Source organism: Falco biarmicus, chromosome 4 (assembly GCF_023638135.1).
Source record: "Falco biarmicus isolate bFalBia1 chromosome 4, bFalBia1.pri, whole genome shotgun sequence".
Taxonomy (NCBI): domain Eukaryota; kingdom Metazoa; phylum Chordata; class Aves; order Falconiformes; family Falconidae; genus Falco; species Falco biarmicus.
The window spans coordinates 55,288,585-55,316,262 of record NC_079291.1 but is presented as its reverse complement, the minus strand read 5'-3'; the positions used below and the strand labels follow the sequence as shown (position 1 = coordinate 55,316,262).

General features: G+C 46.3%; 2 protein-coding genes across 5 annotated transcripts in view; both read right to left on the bottom strand.

The window, feature by feature from the left end:
* Window positions 1-1,853: 1,853 nt before the first annotated feature.
* CRYGN (crystallin gamma N) lies at window positions 1,854-17,260 on the bottom strand. 4 transcript variants are annotated; one of them, XM_056334888.1, is made up of 6 exons: window positions 17,155-17,260; window positions 15,499-16,980; window positions 15,109-15,381; window positions 9,706-9,954; window positions 7,695-7,840; window positions 1,854-4,208 (listed from the first exon to the last, which is right to left on the bottom strand). In XM_056334888.1, exons 3-6 carry the CDS (start codon window positions 15,130-15,132, stop codon window positions 4,043-4,045), a joined length of 585 nt encoding a protein of 194 aa, XP_056190863.1. In that variant the 5' UTR covers window positions 15,133-15,381; window positions 15,499-16,980; window positions 17,155-17,260; the 3' UTR covers window positions 1,854-4,042. The 4 variants fall into 4 exon arrangements, with proteins under 4 accessions (XP_056190863.1, XP_056190864.1, XP_056190865.1 ...); XM_056334889.1 differs by lacking the exons at window positions 15,499-16,980; window positions 17,155-17,260 and having other exon boundaries at window positions 15,109-15,482; XM_056334890.1 differs by lacking the exons at window positions 15,109-15,381; window positions 15,499-16,980; window positions 17,155-17,260 and adding an exon at window positions 10,412-10,692.
* A 1,327-nt stretch (window positions 17,261-18,587) lies between these two features.
* RHEB (Ras homolog, mTORC1 binding) overlaps window positions 18,588-27,678 on the bottom strand; it is a 42,329-nt gene continuing 33,238 nt past the window's right edge. The window contains exons 5-8 of the mRNA XM_056334893.1: window positions 26,077-26,133; window positions 25,929-25,976; window positions 25,268-25,349; window positions 18,588-19,097 (exon numbers count right to left, since the gene is read on the bottom strand). Coding sequence (XP_056190868.1) covers window positions 19,005-19,097; window positions 25,268-25,349; window positions 25,929-25,976; window positions 26,077-26,133 — 280 coding nt within the window. The 3' untranslated portion in view covers window positions 18,588-19,004. The remainder of the gene's footprint in view (window positions 19,098-25,267; window positions 25,350-25,928; window positions 25,977-26,076; window positions 26,134-27,678) is intronic.

Below are 27,678 nucleotides of genomic sequence, written 5' to 3'. Positions count from 1 at the left end.
GAGCAACACTAATCCTGGAAGGACTCTAAAATCTTCTGTAAGCTGCATTTAATTAAAAGAAAATGAAATACGCAAGAGTTGTTGCATGAGTTGTACATTTGTGCATCCCACTCGGATGAATGAATCATTTCCCTGCCTTCTTCTCTGACGCTGAAATACCTTGCAACCCATTAAAGATGCTTAAATATTTTTAAGGCTCTGATGGACCACATGTCACCACAAGCCACCCAGGACATGGCCACTGAAGTCCAGAGGTGATGTGGTGTAACTATAGGACTTCTGCAACAATCTGAGTAGAGGACATCATTCAGACCATAGGCTATCTACAGGAGGACTTAAGTGCCTGTATCCGTGCTAAGGCAAACATAACACAAACTATTGTTAAATTCATAAAGTAGATTTTTTTTATATATATTTCCATGCCCCTCATAACGCATATGTGGCATATGTGCATCTGGGTGAAATCTCAACTGACGCAACTCTACCAATGGTGCTGCTTCATCACGGGAGCAGTATGTGTCCTTCTCACACAGGCACAGGTCCAGTTGTTACCAATTGCCCCAGTTCTGTTACTGGTAGAGAGCCAAGAAGCTCTAACTGGAAAGACAAGGCGGATGAGTGTGAATTGATTGAATGGCAGCTGGATCCGGTGTCAGACCGGGATGCAGTACGGGGCCAGCCAGCCCCCTGCCCCGGCACAGAGCACGGACCTCGGCTCCTCCGGATCGCTCTGCAAAGGGCAGGATCCCATTGCAGGCCTGAAAAGCAGAGCAGCCCTAAAGGTACATGTGCACCTCATGCTCCAGTGTGCTGGGGACCTGTCAGCCTCACTCATGTCCCCTTGAAGGGCTGGGGACGGTAGTTAGATCAATTCCCGCTGGATTAACACAGAGCTTTGCAGCTCTGCCAGCACCATGCCCGTGCCTGTCAAGATCCATCAGACAGCCAAGCCTTAACAGCTAGTAGAATAATGGAGTGAAAAGAATAAAATTACCTCTTTCTGAAATAGCCAGAAACACTCTTCACTAATGCTGAACACAGCTTATTATCTCACAGAAAGGAGGCTACTCGACTTTTGGGTCCTGAATGCAAGGGGATGCACCCAGGCTGTACTGGATGGTCCACAGCTGAACGGGCAGAGCTGTTCCCAACCTGGCTGCCAAGCATCAAATGGGGTTCAGGGGCACTGAACTGGGACTGGGAGCACCAAAGGGGCAGAAGGATGGGAAGAGCATTGTGCAGAAAGTGACAGTGCTGTGACTGCTTTTCTTTGCTGCTGCCCCCTCAAAATGTCATTGGCAGCTGAAGGACTTACGAATCAGGGAGCATAAGAGAAGATTGCTCAGGTTTTGTGCCTTCAGGGAATTTTTTTCTAATGTATTTTTTTTAATACGTGCTGATCTAAGGTCAAAGTAACTCAAGATGAATGATTTCTACCACATTCGCATCAGGACCACTATGTCATGCTCTGACAGACCCTGCGAGTTGGTCAGATCCTGACATAATTCTCCTGTGTATCCTCACACGGCAGGAGCAGACCCTCCAACAGCTGCGCACCTGGCGCTTACAGTGTACATGGGCAGCAACATGACCCCCTCTGGGCTTCGAGAGTCAGCTGGGCCCATCATGTGGTGGCCCTGGACAGGGAACAGACCACAACTGCACCAGGGAGCACGTTCCTGGATCTGCTTGTCACCACCAGTTCTGGCCCTTTGCCCACGTGTCCTCCTTATAAATCACTGCAGAATAAAAAAGCACATTCATGGCACGTAAATCAAGCTTGGAAAGTCTGTAAGTCCATTCCCTCTTGAAGTCATGCAAGTGATGGAAAAAAAGTACTTAGAGCCAAAAGCTGGTGTTTAATGATTTATTCCATGGTCGGTGAGTGGGAAGGAGGGTGATGCCTGGTCTCATCAGGCCATCGCTGGTAGCATGAAAGCTCAGCTAGAAGTAGTTGACGACTCTTCTGATGGACTGGACACTCGCGTTGCGCGCCTGCCATGCATTGAAGCTGGTGAACTCACCCCGCTCCACCACGTACATACGGCCTCGGTAGTTGGGCTCCTCGTACAGCACCCACCTGAGCAGAAAGGGAGGGTTACTTGGGTCCCAGCAATGTGGTCACACCAGGTGGCCTCGTGCCCACGTTCAGTGGCTGCATTTAGGCACTGCACTACTGCAGACTGTCAGGGTCCAATGGTCCCTCTACAGTCCCGGTCCCATCCTGCACACAGAAATGCCCTGGGTGGAGTTAACTGCTGGTGCTTCTCCCGTTTCCAGCAACTATCCACAGCCAGATTGGACCTTGTGTTTAGAAGTTGTTTTGGGTTACACCAGCGATGAAGCCTGGGACCAGGGGCTCCCTACTTCACATTCCTGTAGGAATGGATCTCTCTGAGCTTCACCATGTGCAAAAGAAATGTTTTTTTAGCACTCAATAGTGCTAAAAAAGGACATGAGTCCCCTTAGCCCCTGGATAAACCCATTTTAGACTGTACGGAGAAACGTGCAACATTTTAAGGATGTTTTACCTCTTTGAACTGACTCATTAGCTATCATGGGAACCATATTTTATCATTTTCCCCTTTACTAGCAATTCTCAATGGCCTCTCTTTGATGTTTTCCAACAGAAAGCAGAAGTTGGCTCGGTTATCTTCACTTCATCTCCACATTCAGAGTTAACAGCAACTTTCCCTTGGAATACAGTCAAACAGATACAACACTCAACTACCTTGGTGACTTTGGTATGCCTGACTTGTTCACCTAGCTCAGCTACGTCTTTCTCCATTCGAAGGTCTTCAGGTCAAGAGCAATTCTGATGGTTGAGGGACAGTTTTTGCTGCTCTTCTCTCCCTTCAACCCTTTAGTGCACACTGTGTCATGATCTTAACGTGGCCACAAGTGTCACCTCTTTCCTCTGTCTCCCATGCTTTTTAACAAAGTTTTGCCATTTCTCTGATCGTTTTACAGTCAAGTTTCCACCCCATCATTGCTGAACTGATTATCTCTGCCTTGTTCTCTTCCCAATATTTTAAAGGATTTTATTAGGATCTCTGCTGCTTGTCCCATCTGTTGGCTCAGCAATGACAGCAAAGCACAAATGCAATCCTCCAAATAATTTGGTTTCTGTGGTCTGTCTCTTGCCAGGAATTCAGCTGTGACATCGGGGTTGGGACCTACTGTATGTGGGATTTCCAGGAAGAAAGTCCTTTAAGTACTGGTTGGGTCAAAGACTGCTGGGCCTCCAGGGTCAGATAATGGCTGGTGAATTCAGATCAGTTTGACCCAGACCAAAAAGCTGGAGGTCTAGGAAAAAAAGTTGTTTATAAAACCAGCCACCCATGGGCATTATTTAAAAAAAAAAAAAAAAAAAAAAAAAAAAGCAGCCAAAGCTTAGGGTATTTAGTTGAGCCACCTTACAGACTCCTTGACATATTTGGATTTATTTTGTGGTTCTGAGAGGACACGAGCTGGGACTGCTGTGGGTCCCTTCTACGTGTGCACTGATACAACCAGCATGTTGAGCACATGCCTGCCTGGTGCCCCTCTCTACCCTGTTGTCTGTGCTTGCACAACCCTCTTCTGCAGAATTGTTGCAATGTGCTCAGCCAAGACATTTGGATTCCAAGCATTTCCTGCAAACAAACAAGTTCATTCTTTAGCACTTTTTGCAGCCAGTTTATATCCAAACTGGAATTACAAAGCCATCCTAAGACTTTTCCTTTGAAGCTCGCTTCGCAGCTCATGGGGAAGGTTGCCCGCAGCTCACGTGAGTATAACGGCAGGTTGCCCTGAAGCCATGTGTTCCCCCCATCACACCCTGATGTGCACTGTCAGAGAGCACACTCAGTTCTTCAGCTTAATTAAGAACCTCCTCTAGATTGACCCCAGCCTTGCTCACAAGACATGCATGGTTTGCTTCCTTTTCTACCCCATCCCTTCATTTTATATGCACCTCTCCGTATTTTTGGACGATCATGGGCCTCTTTCTCCATCAGCTCACCCCCCTTCCCTCAAGGACTCCCAAAAAGAGCTCCAAATCCTATTTTCTGCACCTTCCAATCACTCCCGCCTGCTGGGAATACCTGATGCCATTGAAAATACTGCATGGTGGTAGGACAGGGATGTTCACCGGCTGTTGCTGGCCCACCAGGACATGGTGGTTCTTCCTGCTCTGCTCTGCGGCATCTTGCAACAACTGGTGGACCCTGGGAAATAGTGCAGGGGTAGAGCAGCCCCTCACAGTGAATGCCTTTCCCAAGACCTCTGCATTTCTCGTCAGACACTTGGTTGATGTGTCTGCAGAGTTGCATGGAGGGAATGGGACAGACCTTGGGGTAGATGGGAGCAGACTGCATGACCTGGTGTGGTGATAAGAACCCACCAGCTCGTCCCCTTGTTTAGGGGAAGGCCGCAGAAAAGAGAAAAAATGAATAGCAGAAAGATGGGAGTGAAGCCTATTGGCAGTGCAAGGTGATGAGTGAAGGCTTGTATGGCTTACTTAGCCGTTCCTTTATTGCCTAAAATTTACGTTCTCTGAGACTATCAGCAACAGAGGAAATCAAGTCAGTCAGGAGCCCAGAAAACAAACACAAAAAAAAGATGATCCTGTCCTCAAGCCCAGCATGGGAGAGCTGATCCAGGCACATAGCACACAGCCCTCAAACATCTCGGTGCTGTGTTTCATTAGCACTTAAACCCAGAGGACACGGGAATAAAACTCACATGGAACCAGCTCAAGCCCTATACGCCAACATTGGCTGCTCACACTGAAAAACTAGCAGGGGAGCGCTGCAGCTTCAGCCTGAACCGAGCAAGATGCTTTCAGCAGAGCTCGAGGTCACTCGTTCTCCATGTAGGACTCGAGCAGTGCCACGACCAGCTGTCGCCTCTGCCAAGAAATATGTAACATTTATTGAGCAGCAATGTTTAGGTACCTGTTCTGGTTGATATTTCACAGCCCGACTGCAGAACATCTACCAAATGCTCATAAATGCTTCAGCAGAATAAATGGTTGGTCTAGTTCCTTCAAATTATGTCACTGTAATGTAGAAAAGCCCTTTTTGGAGTGTTCTCTCCCGGACTGTAAAACAAATTCAGCTTTTTAAATGTTGTTATTCCTAAGCACTCCTCTGCGGAGCAGCTGAGGCACAAAGCAGGACAAGAAGCACATGTCTTCGTCTAAAACTAGATGATACCATATGTGATACTGGAGCTGGCTCTGCCCGTGGGATGGGCAAAGCCACTCACCACGCAAACCACAACAGCTTCCGAGGAGGTGGTAACATCTCGAAACTGCTTTGAAATAGCAATCTCATTTCCAGCACGGTTTTAACAGCTTTATCATCACCCTTTCTAACTGTGTGGGGTAGCAGTTGCCAGCCCCAAAAGGGCAGTGGGGAAGGTGACGGACACCCTCAGCCCCACCAAGCACCGTGCCAAAGGCAGACATTTCTCTCCATTCCCATATTTCCAGCTGGTCCATCATTACCTCCCGCAGGCACGGCCACCACTGCAAGTGCAGGCAGCAGCTTCTTAAACAGCACGTGACGTGACACCATCTGCAGATTTTGAAGGGGAAGCAAACGTTTCTGTATCCAATGGATGTCTCGTTGCGGGAATTAAGGGGGAAAAAAATCATACAGTGAGACTGTGGCGGGCAGGGAGCTCAGGAGGACCCTACTTTACACCTGCTTTCTGCATACACAGAGTAAACAGACCTGCTTTCAGGCTGGTGATGGGCTGGAGGCAGCCTGTGGTTGAAAATCCCTTCGTCTCCAGTGACCCCATCTCCTCCAATTCCCAAATGGTCAAGGACGGGTCCTGGGAGGGCTTTGCCAGGCTGAGCCCAGCACCAGCTACACCTGCAGCACCTCTGGGGTCAACTGGGCTTATATGGTCCATCCAGAGGAGAAGAGCAGTGCCATAGTGTCCCTTTCTTCTCCCTGGTCTCACGTCTCTGCTGCAATATCTCCTCCTGCCCTCCCTCCTCCGGCAGCCTGGGGCCAGCAGGTCCCTCTGCACCGTCCTGTCTTTTAATGGCCTTTACAGACCCTTCCATGCACTTGCAACGACTGTCTTCCCAGGGTCTCAATGTCATGCTACAAAACACGGCGAGTTCCCTCGTTACGCTCCTTTCAGTATTTTTTTCTTTTTTCTATTCTTTTGTCACTGCTCGAAACTTTTGAGAAGTCTCGTAATGTTAACATAAACAGTCTAGGCTTCCATGCGAGGGAAAGCAAGCTTTGTGCCCCTTATATACTTTGCTGGGGAGGGGGGAAAATCAATCTGAAAAATTTAAGTGCTTGAAGGTTTCTGGGCAGCTTCCCAATTTCTCAAGCTCCAGGCTCTGCTACAGGAACACGTGTGGTAAATAATTGGCCGTAAAGCCCTTGCCAGAGCACTCGCAGGCTCTCTTTTGGCTTTATAGTGTTGTACTCAAATGCCTTTTGCTTCATACGCTCAGCACTAACGGTGTCCCCACTGGGCTCCAGCCGTTTCATCCCACCAGGAGCTGGTAGCTCTGCTCCTTGGTTTTAACGAACCGCCACTACCTGATCATAAGGCTGCTTTTTTGGAAGAGGAGAGGTCTCAGCTGAGTCAGAAAGGGTCCTGCAGCACCCTCGCTGTCAGGATGTCACCGGCTTGGATGGCAACAACCTTTTTCCTACTCTGGGAAAAAACAGCTGTTGGACAGAAAGGGTCCAACAACCTACGCTGGGTGCAGGTGAGATGTGCAGCATCCAGTCCAGGACAGGTAGAAAAGAGTATTTCTGCACCCCCTCCTCTGCGGGGGCTCCCCTCTGCCTCATGCTTTGCTCCAGCCACCCTCTGCCTGGCTCTGGGAGGATTTTATAGCACTCCCCTGCTCCCAGCACGCTTAAGTGAAAACGCAATTGTCAGACAAAGGAAAGGGGAGATGACTTGCTAGGACCGACACTGTTGAGAAAACACAAATGCAAATTGCCACCCAACAGCAAGAAAAAGGCAAAGCTGCTGTCATGCAGAGGCTTTTAGGAGCATCCACAGGGGCAGGAGGATGGGGCTGGGCATCAGTAACACATCTGCAAAGCAGGTTCACGAGGCACCAAAGGTGACCAAAACCCCCCATTGGGGTGGCTGTGCATCACCGCTGCAGTTGCCCCAGCCTTTCAGAGGCAGGAATTAATTTTAAGGTAAGGTGCCACTGCCTCATTTTTGCTGTCCAAGGAGGAGGTTTCTGGAGTTGCAGCAAGCCTTGGCAAAGCCACTTGCAAAGCAAAAGCCCTGACCTGCATCACCTGGAGCCATCCATCCACCCTACCTGAAAGCCTCTGTGTGGATTTTGAAGAGGTGTATAGAAACATGCACAGAAATGTTCAAAAGAAAGAAAGAAAAAAATAAGAAAGCTGGGTTTAGGCTTCTTGTTTCAGATACCTTAAAAAGGTGTCTCAGAGCTCTTGTAGCTTGTGCCTAGCTGCCACCCTCAAAAAATTCATACCCCTCTGAAGCAGCTCTCAATGGGCAAAATTCACTTTTAAACCATAGGCTTAATTCACATTTTTAGGCTTTCTCCAAGTCGCCCCAGCATCAACAGGCTTTTCCACGATGGGGGAGCCTCTGCAGCCACCTCGCTCCCCCGCAGTACCGGGTACAAAGGGTGCAGGGCAGGGAGAACTGCAGCGGCTGCATGCCGGGACTCGTGCCGTACTTACGCGCCATCGCCGTACACTTTGAGGGCGTTGATGCAGGTCTTGTCCCAGCCTTGCCCTTGCAGGAAGGAGCAATCTTCTGTCAGCTCCAGGCTGGGACCGCTAAAATGGCTCCCCTCAAATATTTCGATCCTGTAATGCTCGCCATGCTGGGGACAAAGGGATTCAAGTCAACCGAAAAAAAAAAAAAAAAAAAAAGAAAAACAACAAATTATTTCCCCAGCTTTTATAAGATGAAGGGGAAAATGGAAGGGTCCTTTGGAAGGGGAATGTGAAAAGCAGTCCAACACCACCAGTGCCAGCATGCACAGAGCACGCACAAACTCATGCCACCTCCCAGCACACCATGCCAGCCAGAAAAGCAGCCAGAAACCCCTTGCCTCTGCACCCAGCTCCACCTTCCTACAGCTGCTGTCCACATGCAGTCACATCGCTTGGGGGCTGCATTGTGCTCAGGCACACGTAGCCCCTTGCCCATCTGCAGATCCCCCCCACTGGCCCACAAACCCTCCATCCCAAACAGCATCAGCTACAGCCCCAACTCTCCATGCGCTCACACTGCAAAAAAAGATACAAACCTTTTAGTGTACTAGTATCTAAAGCATACAAAGATGTCAAACTGTTCCCCTAAACTAATTTATATTGCCTCCAGTTCCACATGTAGCTGCTGTTCCTGATGGGAGATGCTGTGCTTTCCTTTAAGGAAAATAAAAAAAGGGAAAAGAAAAGGAAGCTTTCCCAGCATCATTGGTGCTGCATGTGCCCTTGAGGGTGACATGACATAAATTACTCCAGGAGATTTCTGCAGCCTGCGGCATAGGTATGTGGGACAGAGCAAGCTGAAAGGATATTTTGAAGCCAAATTCAAAGAATACCTAAATGCATTTTTCAAATAAACAATGTCAACGCACAAGAAGGCTGGGCTGCAATGCCAAACCCCACAGCAGGCAGCCGTCAGCAGCAGCCAAGCGGATACCGTGCCTGAGCAAACATTCCTCCGGGAATCTGCGCTGCAGAAATGCCTCGAAGCACTCACTGGCATCGCACGGGGAAAATCATGGGCTGGGGAAGGAGGAGCACATCCTCATGCTGGCCAGGCTCCAGGGCCTGGGGCAGAGCATCCCTCCATGTACAGACCACAGATGTGCTTTGGCAAGGACATTACAGACCTGAAACAAACCCATCACCACGCCAGAAAGCAGCTCTGGGGCCAGCAAAATACCCCAGCAGCTCCAAGTGGGTTCATCATTGCCCCGGGGGGTCACGAGTGACAGGAGTCTCAAATGGAAAAATGTAACCCACATTCATTTTTCTTTGCTACCTTTAAATCTTCCCAATTAAACCTTCCTCTGGGTGGTGCTTCTCAAAGCTTCCTAAGGGGAAGGCTCACTAGTATGGGGGGGTGGGGGGGGGGGAGGGGGGAAGGTTTTAGTTTAGGATTACTGAGTGTTTTTTGCAACAGCAGTGAATCCAGCTCAGGTTTGCTAGGAGCAGCCCAGCTGCCCCGTAGGTCTGATCTGGAGACCCTCAGGCTGCCTGCTCTCTGCCAGCGTGCGTGGGGGCCAGGCTGCCGCGGCTCGCAGCTCAACTCGCCTTGGGGTACGAACCTCCTGAACTCCCCCGTGACCATTTCATAGCGACTCACGTTAAAGAGGAAAAGCACGCGATGCTGGCAGGACCTTGCCACCTCATCTGCAAAACCACGGGAAGATCTCATCCCATCAAAGACACCGTGTTTGGTGCTGTGGGAGGAAGGCGATGAGCCTTCCTCCGGGCTGCGAGACGTGGGAAACCGCGACTCAGCTTTGTGGCCTGTGCAGACTACTCCAAGGGGGGAGAAACCTTCCCCAGGAAACTGTTTCCTTCTCAATGGGATGTGTTATTTCTAAAAAGCATAGATTTCTACTACCCTTATTCATGGGGCTCCTAGGACCAGGAGAAATAAAGCCCAATGGCAGCTCCATCCCACCGATGCTCCGGCCGGGAGAGCAAAATGCCAACAGCATCCACTCACCATCCCGACGGGCCGGCAGGAGCCCAGGTGGTCGCTGCGGCCGTTCCAGCGATAGAAGTCGGGGTACTCGCCATGCTCCAGGATGTACTGCTGCCCTCGGAAGTCGGGGTGGTCGAAGCAGACCCAAGCTCCGCTCTGGACGCAGATGGAATTGACTCGGTTGAGGAAACCTTGGTCCTGGAAGCTGCCACAGCTGCCGCAGACCTCCAGCTTTCTGCCCGTGAAGCATTTGCCTTCGTAGAAAGTGATCTGGTGGGGGGAGAACGGGCCGGCGGTGAGGAGCTGGGGCACAGCTGGACCCCCATTTTGAGCAGATGGGACTCTCTTGCAGATGCATCATTTCAGGGTGGTTTGGGGTTTTTTTTTTGCTGCTTTCCAGCAAAAGGAGCACGGCATCGCTGGCATTTTTTCCTAAGGACTGTATTTGTTTTTCTGGGAACACGGCGCATCCCACATTTACGACACTTCTTGCCGCCTCGTGCTCGCTCACACATATTTCCAGCAGGAATGTTTAAACAGGAAACTCAGCTCCTGAAACGCAGCTCCTTCTGCTGCACCCTCCCCGTCCCTGCTACCAAATTTGCTCCCGGTATTGTCACTCACATTGCATCCTCTGGGATATTTTCCTAACCTACTCCTTCAACCGGGAGGATGCTTGGGCTTTCTGGCCCCAGGCTGAAAGGGAAGCGGTTGGGTCATTACTTACTTTTCCCGAGTATTGAGACATTTTCTGCTGGCTACTATCCAAGACTGAAAGCAGGAGCCAAACCAAAACCACGATGGACAGGAACTTTGGACACCCCACTATATAGCAGCTGGTGGGAGGGGGGCGGAGATGGGGCTGGTGCTGCGAGGGCTTTTTAACAAAGCAGCGGGAACCGGGGGCTTTACACTTTCCTGCTTGGTAGGCAGAACCGCCGGTAACGGGCCTGCTGAGTCCGGGGTTTTGATTTTGGGCAGACGATCTGACAAAAGATTTGCTTGGCAGGGCTTTGGTCGATTAGCAGTGCGCATTTACTGCTCCTTTTTGGAGATTTTTTTTTCTTTTTTTCCTTCTGTTTTCTCCCCTTTCCCCTTTTATTTTTCCTTTCCCCCCCCCCCCGTTTTCTCCTTTTTTTTTTTCCTTAGATCCGCTAACAAGTCAATAAGGGAACAGCAGCATCTCTAAGCATGGCACATAGTTTCTCCATGCTGTGTTTCCTTCCTTTTACTATCAGGCTGCTGCTTTTTCCCAGCTTCTTCTCTCCTATTGCAGCGTGGCAGCCAAAAGTGAGCGTCCTTGGGAGACTCCTGACCAACAATACATTGCACTCCATCCATCAAAAAAACGGTTCCTCATTTAACCTGTGAACCTCTCGAAGACATCTCTGAAAGCCAAACCAAACCCCCTCCAAAGCACAAAGGCTGGGCTCGCGAACCCACTGATGTTATTTGCAAGTGTTGTTTTTATGAATGTTTTGATCTTTCAGCACTGAAGCACCAAGACAGACATGTAAGTCAGGATTAGAGAGGTTTTTAGGCCATACTGTTGGCCATAAAGTAACATTTCCCTATCGCTGCAGTTACGACTTCGGAGCCTGGCATCTGAAATGTCAGTGCAAGGAAAAGCTGCTTCATAGTCCCCTTCTTTTGTGCTAGAAGAGCATCCAGAGACCATAACTGTCTTATTCTCAGACCAACAGCAAGGGAAAGCCCCAGCCCACAAACCCCATCCGTTCATACTAACAAGCCAGGCTAGGAAGAGGGAAAGGCAAATGCATGGGGGCAGCCCATGGGCCAGCACAGAGACATAAACAGGGCACCACGTTACAAGGGGATTTGTTGTTGATGCTATTTAATAGCCTTGGAAGAGGCTTCACACCCAGCTCCTACTCATCAAATCCTCCTCTTCATCACCCACGAGGCCGCCATCACCTCCTTCTTGCCACCAGCACTCTGCTCCCTGAACTGTCAGGCACACGCTTTGAATCCGAACCCTAAAACCTCATTTCTCGGCAGGTCCCTCCCATCCATATGCATGCCAGCAGCCTGGCTTGGCAACCCGGCTCTGCCACCTCGGCTCGCTGATTTGTTTCAAGATTAAAGACCATTTGGGAAGAGAAAGGTGGCATTATTAAGGCTTAAACAGGTGCCACCCTTTCAATTAAGATGTAAAAATTAGCAAGTGCATGTGCACACACATGTAGGCTGAACTGGAAGACGTCGCGTTGACTGGGATACGCCGGAGGAGGAAGGAGGGAGGCACATTGTGTGCAGAAGAAACGCATCCTTCAGCTGACACAGGTAGACCTGCCCTGGCATCGCAGAAATGCTGTCGACATTTACATGTTCTGATGGGAGGCAAGAAATAATGAAGAAAAGCCTCACTTAATTAAACAAAAAACACCCTACCTCACTGAAATGCTGGTGTTATTTCTAGGTGCTAAATTAGTCACCACATAATGTAACAGCACATGGAAAATCCCACTTGGATGAGCAGCAGCCAGGGCAGGGGGCATTAGCGATGTCCCCCAAACCAGCCCTTCCCCGTGGCCTTGCACTTAGTGCCCTGGGAAGGAAGGAGAAGACGTGTCCCACTCCTGAATCACGGTGGGGAGCACCAGGGTGACAAGGTGGCACTGTTGCTGGCGTTGGGACCCAGTTCTCCCATCCACTGGGGCTGTAACAGCTCATGTGCTCTCTGCGTTGGCCATGAGCTGTTTGGTGCCTGCAGAGGAAGACCCACAGCATCCACGACAAACTGGCCCTGAAGTACCCAGTAAAAGAACTGTTACCGCAGGAGGAGGTTTTTATGGAACCGCAAAAGCCTCATTCCCTCTGGCTGTCTCATGATGGGATTTTCCTGTGTCTCCTAAGGTGCAAGCTTTAATTAAAATGCGCAGGAACTTGATGTATCTGAGACTTGTGCCCAGCTGTTAGAACTGTTAGAAGCTGTCCAACAGGTTCAAATGCTGTTCCAGCAGAGATGGGAAGAGGGCGTGACAACTTTGTTCTCATTTCTTTGAGAAACCACGTTAAAGATAGGAAACAACAAAAGACCTAGCTCTAGAAAAAAGGAAAATGATGGGGGGAAAAAAAGAATACTGAAGAATGGGAAAATAATTCCTGGACAAACCTCCTTAATTCCTCGCAAAGGATAAAAGGCTGCCAATGGAAAAGAGAGAAGAGCAGCCTGGGGCCACCAAGAGCCTTTCAGGCACACGAAGCTGGGGCAGAGCTCACCTCCTGCTCCTGCCCAGGTGCAGGACCACATCCGACCACGGTGCCCCACATCGACAGACTTACAGGCAGCCTTCCTCCGCTGTGGCTGTTCAAAGGAGGAAGCACTGGAAACACCAACTTCCCAAGTCTGAAGTGATTGGCTTTAACAGACAAAACCCCAAAGCCTGAGATTTTTTTGGCGCGCCTTGGTTTAGAGGGAGTGAGAAACGAGGCTTGACATCTGCAGTGGCGCCCCGGGGCTGTGCTCTCCCTGCCTGCCTTTGCTGCCACGAGGCCGAGGAACAAGGCAGGCAGAGACAATTTGCTCCAAATCCAGGCCAGAACCAGGGGGTGAGAGAACCAAATACCTCCACCACACAAGGTGACCAAGGTTGATTTCAAGTCCATTATAACCCTGCACTGACATCCCCAACAAAACCGGGATGGGAAGGACCTGATGTTGGGACACCACTGGTGTCAACAACGGTCACAGAGACAGACCCCAGCCACGCTAGGAACCAGAACTCAACCATCCAGGACAAAACCACCCTGCTTGGATAAGCGATGTGGCTCCTGATACTACCTCAGTCTCCTCCTCACCTCCCACCTACACGCAGGATCTGAGCACAGCTCCGGTCCTCTTACAAAGTCATTTCCGTTACATGCAAAGGGGTTGCAAGCAAGGTGATGCTGGCCTAAATAAGCCCGGGCTGGGTGGTCTTCAACATGCAGCTGTGAGATGCCACCACCTCTTTCCATGGCATTTACGGGGGTGATTTTTCCCCGCAGCTCAGCAGACGTGGCCATGGCACGTGGGCAGCCCAGCAATCCCCCTCACCGTAATCCGCGGTGTTAGGTGGTGCTGGCAGCAGGGTGCTGCTGAATGACCCGAGTTACAGTAGCAAGATGCCAAATTCAACCCTTCTCCGACAGATTTCAAGAGAGCAGGGTGTAACTCCTGAAGGTCAATCTTCGGCAGTGACCTTGCTAATGTCAACAGGAATATTTCTTGGCAGAGGCTGAGCAGGATTAGCATTCTGCCCAGAGGTACCTACTACAGCCAGTACAAGCCCACATAAACGATAATTAAGTGAACAACCACCACGGAGTTCCACCGCATCCTCTGAAAGAGCCACGCTCCGGCTTCTGGAGGAGCTTTTAGTACCTGCAAAGCAGCGTTAAGACCCAGCACAGGAGACATCTGTATCTCAGGGCTTTCAAAATGCTATCTCGCTTTAGAAAGCTCACAGGTTTCTTCACATAACTCACTAAGAGATACTTCTAGCTCATTAGGTATGGAACAACCATGGGTCTAGCTCCTTCCCATGGAAAAGTTTTTGGCTCGCTGCTGAAATGGATGAGTACATCTCGTGGGCCGCTTCAGCGCGGCAACAGACCTGAGTGAGAAACCATCCTTATGACTCAAGGGAGTTTCTATATTAAATTCACATTGCTGGATTAAGACCTAGCCCACCTTACACCAGTTGTCAAAGCACTGATTTCTGCTGGTGATTAACCCATTCCCAGTGCCTGGGTACACCGCGTGCCGCCTCCCAGAGCTGCTGGAGGGGGGGGTGGTTACGCGAACCGCAGAACACCTCTGCAAACCACACAGAGACAGGATCTTCCAACTCATACCCTCACGGGCAAAAATACATCACCTCTTGCTGGAAATGGGAATCAGCTGCCCAGCAAGAGTTTTGGGTTCAACCCATCCTTCTTCATCATGGATGCAGCAAGACATAGAGTGCTCGCAATCTCTCTACCAATGGTGGCCATCCCACATCCTCACCACGTTTCCACCGTGCCCGTAACGAGTTGAAGGGATCCGTGCACAGGTTCTCACCGCACACCCCCCACACCCCCCCCAGCTATCAGAGGGGAGTAAATTTTGACCTTATTACGTGAGGTTGTGAAGATCAGTCAGCATTAATGAAATGCTCTGAAGATGGCCAGCACCGATTACATAAGAGCTAATTAGTACCTGTTGATTTCTCCTTCCCGAGAGACTCCAGCCCAGCGGTGCTAATTAGCAGGGTAAGCCCAGCAAGCCAGGCGCACTGGCACCACCCGCACTGTGCTCACACCGCGCTGCACAGCACCCTCTGGTACCGGCACAGAGCAGCAGCGCAAATTTTGTAGCAACAGAGGTGTAAGACTGCACTTTTCTTTTAAAGGTGGTGAAAACATCAAAATACCCACCATGATGCAGGCGACCCTTCTCATTTCAGGCTGCTGCCCACCTTGCACTTCAAAGGGAACTGCTGCAAACTGGGGTACGCCCAGCTTGGGTGTTTATGCTCATCCACGCCAGAAACAAAGGGTGACTGCAAGAGCTGTCCTTGATCACGTCCAGGGTGCAAGTTGGGACATAGAAACTTCTCTGTTCAAAGGAACCAGAAGATGGAAAGCCTGAAGTCTTCACTGCTGCAAAACCTCCTCAGCAAAGCCCCATTCCAGCCACGCTCCTCTGCCCTCAGTTGTGAAATGACATAAGGCTGCCTGGTCGGACACAGTACAGCTACCGCCGGCACAAGGGAGCAGTAAAAACACTTTGCCGGCTTTTTTCTTCTCCAGCGTACGCTCACTCACCAGGCCGTTACAGAAGCTGGGAAAATGCATTAGGCAGAAGACTCCAGAGATCCAAAGCAGACTGCCTCCAAGCCTTTCCCATTGTGGAGGAGTTCATCAGGCAGGGATAAACTTTGCTATGCATAGAAACAAGAACAACAGGAAAAAGGATCACGCACCCCCCTTCTGCCTGCAGACCATCCTCCGCTTGCCGAGCTGCACCTGCCCCGCCGCTTTCCCTGTCCTCAGCATTTCCATGCATGCCAGGACGGGAGATGGGCCACGTGGTCTCTGGGGCTCGGGATACAGACAGATTTCCCAGTATCCATGCAGCAAAGCAAGGAGGAGTTGGACAGGAGCACAAGCAAGGCAGGAGGCATTTCCAGACCGGCACATTTTCAATCCACACGTCAATGGGAATTTAACTTGGTTTACGGTAGTTACATTTTCACAGCATCGCAGAATGGTTGAGGTTGGCAAGGACCTCTGGAGGCATCTGGTCCAGCCCCCCTGCTCGAGCAGGTGGCTCAGGACCACGTCCAGGCAGTTTCTGAGTATCTCTAAGGTAGGGGACTGGTAGGCAGTGCTCAGTCACCCTCACGGTGAAAAAATTTTGCTCATTTCCTCAACAGGAAAAAGAGTAAGGCTGGGCCCTATTAAGACTATCAATTTTTTTCTAGCCTGGCAGGGACAGAGAACTTTTTTCTTTTGCAGTGTACCTTTTATTCCATGCACCATTTACCACAATCCTCCAGAAGCCTCCAAAGGATCAGGGCAGCTGCCAGACAAGGCTGTACAAATCCACCCATTCCAGGCAAGTAAGCAGCAATTTTCTAGACACTGGTTTCTTGCTTCTGTACGTAAGGCTTCCAAGATCACCTGCCACCCCGCTTTGGGCTCCCACGGTGAAGAACCTAACCCGTGCCAGCTCTTAAGGCAGTACAGGGAAGCACAAGGCTGCCCCAGCCTCCGTGGGACTCCAGCTGCTGGAAGGTGCCATCCCGAGCAGCCAACTGACATCTCTGTATAACAAAACGCAAGTAGTTCACTGATCACGCTTGGCTACACATTGCATTAAAACTGCAAGACTATTGTACATGGCTGGTCTTCAGACCTTATTAGCACAGAAAAGTTTGGACAAGTGGAATAATTTACATTTCTTACTGGATGAGCCAGCAACAGGAGAAAGGAAACAAGGTTATGTCGATGAATTCAATTCTTCAGCTGTTACGGAAAATGCAAGAGCAGTACATGCTTCTCAGGGCTGAGCACATGAAGTCCTGGAAGTTCCCATTGCAAAACATCCAGAAAACCTGCACTTGCCTTTAAGCGCCCTCCTGAAAAGCCTCAGCTCCGGCAGGCAGGGCCTTGGTTCTCCCAGGACTATCAAGTTGCACATTTCCTCATCCATCCTCTTTAAAAGCCTTAGCAGCTGGCACACCTCAGACACCAATGCAGCAGCTATTTCAGGCTTTAGATTGATCAGCAGGACACACACGGCCACTATTTTACCAAAAAAAAAAAAAAAGAAAAAAAGTAAACAGCCTAAACAGTCAAGGTTTTGGGTATTCCAGAACTTCTGCCATGTGATGCAGACCACATGATATTGTATCTGTGACGCAATGCCACAGACATCTATCACCTCATGATCAGGCAATGAAGAAGGGTACTACCAACCAGATGCACAGCGTTCCTGTGTTCCACAGATCATGTTCTGAATCCTCAGTAACTTCATTATCAGCCACATTACTCTCATTCCAGCACTGCAGGTTCTTGCGAAGGAAACCTATCTGAAATCAAAGCACGTACAGGTTTCCCTGATCGAGCACTCGACTCTGCTGAAGTTCAGCAACCTGTCATGTATGACGATCGTCCACCTACAGAACCTGTATTCGGCACAGAGTATAAAAATTCAGGTAACAGAAATGAGTTTCCAGAAACTTTGGGAAGCATCTTAAATGGAGGGTAAAAAAAAAACCCAAACAAAAACCCCCAAAAAACCAAAACAGCTTTTTTTTTTTGCCAGGAAGCCAGTTAATTTCGTGGTGACAAAGAAAATAGTTAAGTTTTTCTACATACACTGTTAAATGAGAGGTTTAGACCATTTTCTATCTAACATGAGGGAACTACCATACAAGGAATGAAGAGAGGAGACATGCTGAATTTCTACCTTAGCATACACGAAAATGCAAAAGCTAATTCTTGTTGCAAAAACATTCCAAGTTTCCCCTCCATTTTACTCCTGCCAGAAACTAAGTTTTCCAATCGTTATAAAAATGCATCAGAAAGTTCATTTAACTAACTGTTCCCCAAATCATCCATGTTTTTGCTGTTGTTTTGGGTTTTGTTTTTAAATATGAAGTAGGTCAACTGCACACTTTTTTAAATATGCAGCTGAAATAGTTTGTTATCAGACTTAAAGACATCAAGGCTTGTTAAGTCTCTAGCCCCAAAGCCAAAAAAAAAAACTTGCAGCTGGTTAGAGGAGGCTGCCCAGTGCCGTGCTGTGGCCCTGACATTGTGAAGAGCCAGATGCCAGGAGACTTCTCACCTCTTAACAGTGCTCTCCCGATGCAAAAGTACAGACGTGCATGATAAACAACTCACATCAATTTGTTCAGGACGTGCAATTTATTTTAAATGACATTTTTTATTTCTTAGCAAGTCTACGCTTGATCTGGATAAATCCACTCCATCCTGACAGCGTTCTTAGTTACAAGTCCACACGAACAGTCTGTAGCGCAGGTGTATGCGGGCCCCCTACTTGGGACACATCTGCACACCCTTTACTCCATGACTTTTAGCGGTTACAGAGGAAAAAGACAGTGCAGGTTGTCTGACTGAAAACCCCAAGCCTCCCCTTCCAAATCAAAGGTGTTGCTTGTGCCTCCTTCCCACGAACGTGCACAAGACACGCTCAGCCACTCGGCCAGCTTGGAGTTCTAGTAGCAAAAATGGTTGGAATCACTCGCAAACAACTTCCCAGGCAACAGTCAAACAATCCACTGGCTCCACGGATCTCATGCCTCCTCTTAAGGTCAGCAGGTGAACATTTTTCACAAAAAAAAAAGTTGATACTGTGTAATCAACAAAAAATTATAAACAGAACATTTAAGGTTTGCAGCTATTTTATTTACAAGTATACATTTAACACAAAGAAACACTGATATCCAAGCCTAGTTAATAGTAGTGTAACAATATGCATCATTTTGATGATTATTCTAACCAACAAACTACACTGAAAAATTAATGCCAGTAAAATTCTTGGTCATAATATTAAGAAATACAATATATAAATTGAAAATATGATTGCTTAAAATTTGAAAATGGAAGTGAAGCCATTTGCACAGGAGTCAGAGTTTAACATAATCTGAAGGGAAAGGCTCCAAACCAATTGTTTATCTTTCAGGTTAACAGAAGAAAAAAAAAATAAAAAAAAAGAAGCATAGTTTATCCTTAAAGATAATGGGCAGTTTTGCTTCTTCAGGTAGAATGTATTCCCAGTGTTTTCAGGTTTTGCAGTGGAATTACATTACTGAGCATGAAGACTTCCCTTGTGAAGCTGCCCCATCGATTTTTTCCGCCTCCAAAATTATCCTCTTAAAAACATCAACGGCAGTCTGCAAAGAGAGTACAACGTTAGTAGGTAAGGAGAAACTGCCCACTTACTGAAAAAATAACTTTAAAAAAGTTAACAGTTTTACTGGCTACACTAGCAGATAAATGCGCAGCCAATGCTTATTTTCCAAAATCAAAGAAGGAAAATACAGTAATTTCAGTTTGGAACACAACATTTTGGAAGAGAAGTGTAAAATCCTATTCCACAGCAATTCTCAAATACTTTCTGTCACTGCAGGAAGGGCAGGTATAAACCGAGCCATACTCACAACAAAGCCAATAACTATAGTTCAGCTTTATTTTAGATAGTAAGCTTGCACCGAGTGACTGAGAGCACTGAAGATCTTGACACTTTCCTGCTACAGAGAATAAATTAATTAGTTCTAAGTAACCTTTAGGATTCCAAGTTAATTACAGGAGGCAGCAGATTTTTCAGCCATAAACACTGACTTTGCACAGCCCACCATGAGGGTAACTTCAGTATTCTTGATTTTCTCATCTTACCTGTAAGTAAGACCAGTATTAGGCATTGTGCGACACCGCAAGGGGAAAACATGAGCCAAATTAGCCATTGTCTAATATTAAGCAATATCCTTTGATAAAGTCCTTCTGAGAGAAAGGGATTTTACATTTTAAACAGCTTGAACTATAGGATAACCACTGCCAACACCGTCAGACTCACACAAACATCCTAGCTTACTGTATGGAACGTATAGGATTATAAAGAGTCCCTCTGCAAAATCATGAGCTACACGTGTTATGGATCCCTTCACTCCTTCAGAGGGAAGGCAGCAGGTACTCTCAGAGTAGCAGCCACTCATTCTGCTGTTAACTCTGCTTCTGCTTGGTCTACACCAGGTCTCCTCCCTCCACAGCGAGCACGAAGCAGGCTGGTGAGAAGGCTCTCCCCTGCTACAGCTCCCCGAACACTAAGAAAGGGTGTCAGGTAACTCGAGTGATTCAGGAGATTTTACGGAAGATTTCGATTAAGTGCAGTTAGGGTTTTGGTGGGTTTTGTTTGTTTGTTAAGGATACTGAAAGAGCGGGAGAGTAAGGCGTCTGGGACAACATCATGAACGCTACTTGTAGTAAATACTTTACACTATTAACCTGCTATTTTCAGAATTCACTCAGTTTTAAGGGTTTCAAAATTGTACACTAGCTTCCAACATAATACCCAGAAACTACAGCGTGCAGCATCCGAGACTGCCTAGAAGTAATTTAAGAAGAATAAATCTATACTACAGTTGAGGACCACTCAAAAGTGCTTTTCTTCTCTACAGTATTGTCAAGCTGAAGATTCACCATATGATCGGTACTTCAGCGTGTGAATCTTCAACTTGGAAGTGGTCTCCTATCTTCTGAGACATGCCATTTTAAGTTTATCTAACCTCTAGCCACCCATTCATAAATTCCAAGCATGTGCTCCTTAAGAATGAAAGTATATTCATTATATAAAAGCAGTCACATTATGAAAGAAGATAAAAAGGGTTGGTGGTTGTTTTGGGTTTTTTTTTTTGTTGGTTTTTTTTTTTTTTTTTTTTTTTAATCAGCAGGCTGAAGAGCACCCTGTGATTTATGACGATGTGTTCTGACCTTCTTCTGCCTCCACAAGGTGTAATTCTTAATTGGATCACTTCCAAACTAATCCCATTAACTAAGTAGCCCCATAACAATATGAAAGCAATCTTAACAAGATTAGACTGAATTTTAAAGTTTCCCATTATTTATACCATTTGTGCACAGTACTATCTCTGCAACTATTTAAAATACTTCATCAGCTGGAAATGAGTATTCCTCCACATAATGGAGTTTCCCTGCAATCCCAACAGAATCTGACAGAAGTGACTCATTAGTCCAGTAATGATATAACACATATGCTGGGTAAATTAGACTCTAGGAGAACCACGGTCAAGACTGCAGTTGCTATCAAACTGGTTCCACTAATGAAGAGTTTCTTTTAATCAAAACTTGGCAATATACTGATTTATAAATTCACTGCATCTGTGTTTCCGTAGAGTTGAAATTTTCAATGGTTTCATTTCAACACACAAGTTCTTTATACCCCTGCTTCAAAGCACCCATTAAAAAACCTCCACAACTTCTGTCACCCAAGAAGCTGTATATTCTCTGTCAAAGACGTGCTGCTTGAAACACAAAGATGTAGGAGTTCACAGGGCTTGTTAATTCATTTCACAGAAAATATGTATTCACTGAGAAGGTTTAATCACTGTCCTACAGTTAACACTTAGGAGGGTGTAATTCAGCCCAAATATGCTGAAGAATTTTAGAATGAGCTTTTGAACAGCGCAGGAAGCTGTGTTTTGTGGCAAGGAATAAAGAACGCAGCCAGACTTCATATGCATCTGTCTCCATGTGGCCCTATCACAGAACGTGGGTCACACCTAGCCTACAGAAGACCATCTGGCTCTTTTTGCTACCTTTCTCCTCTGAGGAAACAAAATAGAGGCCAGCCTGGGCAATGCACGGTGCCTAGGGAGCTCAGCACCATGCAAAAGACTCCAGAGGCTCAACTGCTTCTGCAGATGTGCCCCTTGGTGTGAGCAGGACAGACAGCTCGCGAGGTGCAGCTCTCTGCGGGGAGAGAACACGCAGCCAGGAGCCCGCCCAGGAAGATGCAAACACCCAAATCCAGCCCACAGGCACCGGAGCCATCCTTCGGTATGCTGTATTTTTCAATTATCCAACAGTTTTACTACTTCAAAGAGGAAACTCTCAACTGCTCACACTACCTGCTAGTGTATCTTGGCACAGAACTGGGCAAAGGAACTTGAGCAGTCAGGTAAAGGAAGAGCGGTTCCCCCCCATCCTCTGCCAGTCCAAACACGCTCACCCAGATAAACATGTCAGATCCCTGGATCCCAAACCACTCTGAAGCATTTACCGAGCACTGCATCTCCTGAACTTGAAGATCAAATTGCTCTTTAAAAAGATATAAAGCAATTGCTTCTTAAGAGAGCTCCGTTTTGGCAAGAAGTAGGTTTTTTGCTACTTCCCATCTCCATCTAAAACAAGTTTATCTACTGGATTTGGTGCAAGGGAATGAACACAATTTGGCTGCTCGTTACTCCCTAAATTCTTCCAGTAAAAGCTGGCTCCCAGCTTCAACTGGCTTTAAGACCAATTTGGATTCTTGTTGTATTTCAGTTAACACATTATTGTACTGGGATTAGGATGAGGCACTATGCTATGGCTTAGGTTAAACAAAGCGGGGAGCTCCACAAGAGAGGCTCAAAGCTCCTGAAGTTTGCCAAAGCAGTTCAACATAGCTGGTAATAATTAAGCAGCTTGAGAAGATATGACAATAGCCCATGAGAAATCTAAAAGAGGTCTTCTCCATTAAGTCTCAGAATTGCCTTCTCAAAGCCCAGGGATTCCCCTAGCTGATATGCAGGTTCCTCTGAAAGTCCTACCAGGTCACCCTTGTCTGGAGGAGCTGACACACAGCCTCAGACATATGTGACCTTGACAACTCTTGCCAGCCACTACCATTTACCATCACCGCAGTTTTGATCTTTTCCTCTCTCACTTTCCATCTATTCAAAGTCATAGCATTTCTGGAACACGCTATCTTTTGTTAACTCCTGGAAGAACAGGTCTAGTTTGCTGAAGCTAATCTATAGAACTGTTTTAGTTGCCCAGTATAGTAGGACTAATGCTCCTAGGACTCTCACGGATGCACCAAAAAGGAGTTGTTTTTTTTTTTTTTTCTGCCAAAGCAGGGAGAAAAGTCAATGCTCTCCCACCCCCTTGTAGGGGGAAAGGAGCCTTTGCTATCAGAACACATTATGGGGAATATCTTCTCTGGTTCCAGCAGTGCAAACAGCGTCGTTATAAAGGACAGACCACACAGCTGATCAAGTTTGGTCTAAACCCTATAGCAAGGGGACCTACTCTCCTCACTGCTGCAAAGAACATCACATACCAAACCAATTTCAGACCAGGATAGTAGAAATTATCATACTTTTGCTCCACATCCATCAAACACAGATGGCTAGGTTTCAGAAAGGATTAAGAGACTTTCTCCCAGTCAGGAAGGTTTGACTTCTCTGCTGAGGTTTTTAAACTCTGAATTCCCAATCCAGTCCAGCTCATCCCCTTTAGCATCAAACTAGCTTTCTGTAAAGCAAACAGAACCTGAACCAGTTTTGGAAGTTTACACTTAATCTTGCTAAGCAAGTTACATTTGCTGTACCAAGACAGTACAGGTGATTTGGATGAACATCCAAGCAAAAAGTGCCAACAGACTTCTTTTTCCAGTAATGTTGACTTATGCAAGGTGAACATTCAGTACCGACAGAATGACAACACACCCCATTACTAAGTTCAAAATAAACCCTTCTTCCCCTCAAACCAGACAGTTTCAGAATAGAAGATAACCTGTCTTGACAGAGGTCTACGTATCAGCTGTTTTGATCCTGCCAAATTAGGATTTGCAGGAAAAAAATGCACGAGTTCAGAACCATCTCTGACCTAACTCATAGTAAGGGATGCTACAAGGCCTGGTGTCTCCTCTTCCCCCTAGCACCTCACAGCTCTAGACTTCACACTTTGCTCTCCAAGCTCAATCCTCCACCTCTTCAGAGGCAAGTGTTCCTCTGCAACTGTTTCTGAGAAGACGGAAGCAGCTGCCCAGTTTTGGGTTCCTTCACACTTTCTTCTATACATCCCAAGCCTCCAAAGGAAGCACGCCAGAAATCCTGAAAGATGGTCACATGCTGTGGGCACCCATCTCAGAAGTGACACACGATCTCCCAAACTTCTGAAGCCAGACAAATTTACCGAGCATATTATGCAAGAGGCACGAAGGAGGAATTGTGTTCAAACACCTGTTTCTAACAACCCGTGTCTAAATTCAGAGGGTCAGAACTTACAACAACCAATTCTGACAAGGTTAATGCAAGTCTTAGCCAGAAACAGAAGTACTGATAAACTAACTCACAGTGTTCCCTATCTGCAGGAAAAAAAAAATAAATCTTTCTCTAAGGGAAAAATCCAGCTTTACTCAAGTAACTCATAGAATTGGCTACAACAGACATTGGACAAAAGCTGCTTGTTTTGCTTCTGGGTACAGGGGAGAAGGAAAGAAAGGCTGCTTAAACAGGTCCTGTCCTAGCTACAGGATTGCCCTTTCGATTGTGCTGAAGTTATCAAGGAGGCCAGGGATGCGATATGCTAGGTTAAATGTGAGACAATGTTAAGTGTTTCTTCTGCATAAGGACTGATTTGGTTAGAAGCAGCCCGACAATGTCGCTATCATATATGCCTGTATTTTCAAAAAGCAAAAACTTCAATGATGTTGAAATTTCTAAGCGAAAAAAAATTAGAAAAAAAAAGAAAAAAAAGACATCTCCGCCGTAATTTGCAGCAGTTATCTGTTACTTCAAGCCCAAACTAGAAGGCTCTTACAGCTTAGGTATGTAAGGTGTCAAACCAATGACAAAGTATTATTAACAGCCACAAGAACAAAATCAAATACCAGAAGATATTTAGGAGGCATTTTCAAGCAAGTCAGTTAAAGCAATCAAGACAAAGGTGTTATTTAACACGTAATTATAAACACTTTCTTCCTGTGACAGGGAACCAACAAGTGTGAGTGTGTGTGGATTGTATCCCATCAGATTAAGCAACTTGACTGTAGCTGTATCACAGTAATGTTTGAGAGCCTCTGCTGTATTCTAACATTTTCCTGTTGCCCCACCACCCCTCCCACCTTCCCCTCTGGTCTCACAGGATGATTATTTCCCACATTAGAGAGACTGAGCCTTGCCTAGCACCTTGAAACACAAGGTTCGTACCCTTGTACCAACTCACTCCTCTGCAGCTGTGATGACCTCTTATTTAAGGTAACCGCAGTAGATCACAGATACTGTTCCACCTGCCACGTGGATCTGAGTTTTAGTTTGTCACTAAGTGTTCTGCTATGTGCAGTGAAGCTTAACTTTCAGTTCTTCACTTCCTCCTTCCATTTACAGTTGCATGGAAAAACTTCTATACATAGACCTGAATGCTGAGAGCCATTTTGTTTCCAACCATCTACAAAAAAAAATCTGTAGAGTACATGCAAATATTTTAGCTTCCTTTATTAAGTGAAACTATGAGTCATTCCATTATATTGCTATTTGAATAAAGTGACACTTAAATCCATTACCTGATTTTCTTTAGCAGAAGATTCCAAGAAAGCTGCATTCCAGGACTCTGCTAAAGCTTTCCCTTCTTCATAGCTGATCACCCTGACCAGAGAAAAAAACCAAATCTTTATAACTTGCAAAAGAATTGGAATTTGATACATCAGAAAAGACCTCTGAGTACCGAAACACATAAATGCATGTAATAGGAATGTTTTAGTGAAGTCTGATCCAGAGCATTTGCTTTTGGCTGCTGTATAAAACGCTACTGGGCCAGGTGAAACTGCTATGCAACCCAGAAGAGCAGCTGTCTCAAAGTCTTGCTTTGTTTTCATAAATACCAGATCATACTACAGATTAACAGAAGTGTATTCTTCACAATTGTAACTTTTTTTGGAAAAAAAAACCACACAACCCCCCCCCCCCAAAACCCCGTCAGCGACACACCAACCCAACAAAACCTGAAGTGTTAAATGACTGCCCTTGGAATCTTACAGCGGAAGTCAACATTACAACAAAAGTTCATAGCTCCTAGTTCACATTCTGGACAATTCCTTTGCCAGTACCTTACTTTAACCTACAACTTGATTTTAGTTATGGAAAGCCAGGAAGAAAACTAGCGCATTGCAGCCACAGGAATGCCGGCTGCTGTCTTGCTTTTCACACATACTGGAGTTCACATACCGTTCCATATGCAGGTCTTTTTTATTTCCAACCAGCATAATGGGTATTCTGTGAAAGAAAGTTCAGAACTTCAGAACAGTTACAGTATACTGAACAAAGTACTAGTAACATGCCTGCAATGAAATGAGATGAAAGTGTCACTACTTACTGGACTTTTCCCACCATATCCAATAACTTGCCATGGATAACTTTTATCACTTCAAAACTGCAAAATAAAGGGATGAAGTCACACATGCACTCCAATGTTTATCCTTAATACCCAATACACAAGCAATTAAATGCATATGTAGGTTGCTGTGTTTAAAATATATTCTACGTACAGTGGCAGAACTACAAAGATGCTGAAAATCTTACCCATTTGCGTACAAAAGACAAAATGGTCCCAGAAGCAGCAAAGACTAGCCTACTATCTACCTTTACAGCCTCCCCGGTTATGATATTTGCAGAAATAAATAACATTACCCAGGCCCAATGCACCTAACAGAATCACTAAAAGCCCCTCCCACCTCTCATCTTGTTTGTAGCTGCAGTAAGAAATTTATCTGCTTGAGTCCAACAATTCTGGATGAGCATGTCAAATTAAAGCGGTTTCAAAGAAAAATATTTAGTTAAGCAAGCTCCATCTTGAAAGAACACATAAACTTTTAAGAACACTTAGTTCATAGAATTCTTTAGTTTTACTTATGTGAAACCCAAAGAAGCCTAAATTCTAATTTTCTATGGAAAGTGAGTAAACTGATCTGGAAGATAGTATCGAAACAGCAGTTACTCAAGGACTTGTCTGGTCAACTACCATGTATGTGAAGTTTGGAAGAGGGAGGTAAAAAGCAGTAATGTGAAATACCAAGAAGCCCAAAACCTCACTAACAAAGTGCACTGCATTTGACATTTTGTACTTTTGAGAACAAGCTATAAATGGGGTTGAAGAGTTAATGTTGTGCTCCTCTAGTTACATTATGAAAAAAATGCTCATACGTGAAGTGCAAAATTCAAATTCAAGAGAGGCACAGGCTCACAGATGAGAGACACAACTAGACGACAAAAAAAAGTGACCAAAACTTTTCCAACTTCCAAGGCTGTTAGCTACAGGCAGCGTCTTGACTTGCACTGCATTTCAATTAGAACTGAAACTCTTAAAAATAGAGCAGCACTCAAACACACTACCAACTCTGAGCTCTCAAAGAACTGGTGCCTAAAACCACTACTGAAGCTATTTGAATCATTAAAACGTCTCATTTCCAAACAATGAACACTACCACATTTAAGAAGGATTTTCTGTCAAGTAGGTCAATTTGACCACTCCAATAATTTTCGAGACCAAGTAGAACACAATACTTCTCCCATGTTCAGCCAATAGTTTTAGTATATCCTATCAAGAAAATGAGTTCTTTGCAAACAAAAGCGTGACTTACATGGCCCATGTTACTACTAATAACTCAAGTACAATACTACAGATTACATTAAAATGTGGAATCGGAATCAATTAAGGGACTTCAGGGTCACTAAGAGCTTATCCTGAAAAATTTCCAGTGAAATCCTGGTCTTGACACCTTGTTTTGGACTTTTATTCTTAGAATTATTTTAAAAATAAGAATTAAATGGAGCTTGGTTGTGACAAATTTGAGAGGCACTGCTACACACGTAACCCTGCAAACTGAAAGGAGAACAGTACCAAAACCATTCTGCTACAGACCACAAAACTGTTTCTCAGTCTGAAGCAACAGGAAAGATCTAGCGCAATAGCCACAAG

Coding starts and splice junctions, on each gene's coding strand:
- CRYGN (XM_056334888.1), bottom strand. CDS start 15,132: ATGAGAAGGGTCGCCTGCATCATG. Junction 7,841..9,705: donor CCTGCCGGCCCGTCGGGATG/GTGAGTGGATGC, acceptor CTTTGTCCCCAG/CATGGCGAGCATTACAGGAT. Junction 4,209..7,694: donor AAAGTGTACGGCGATGGCGC/GTAAGTACGGCA, acceptor ACTATTTCCCAG/GGTCCACCAGTTGTTGCAAG.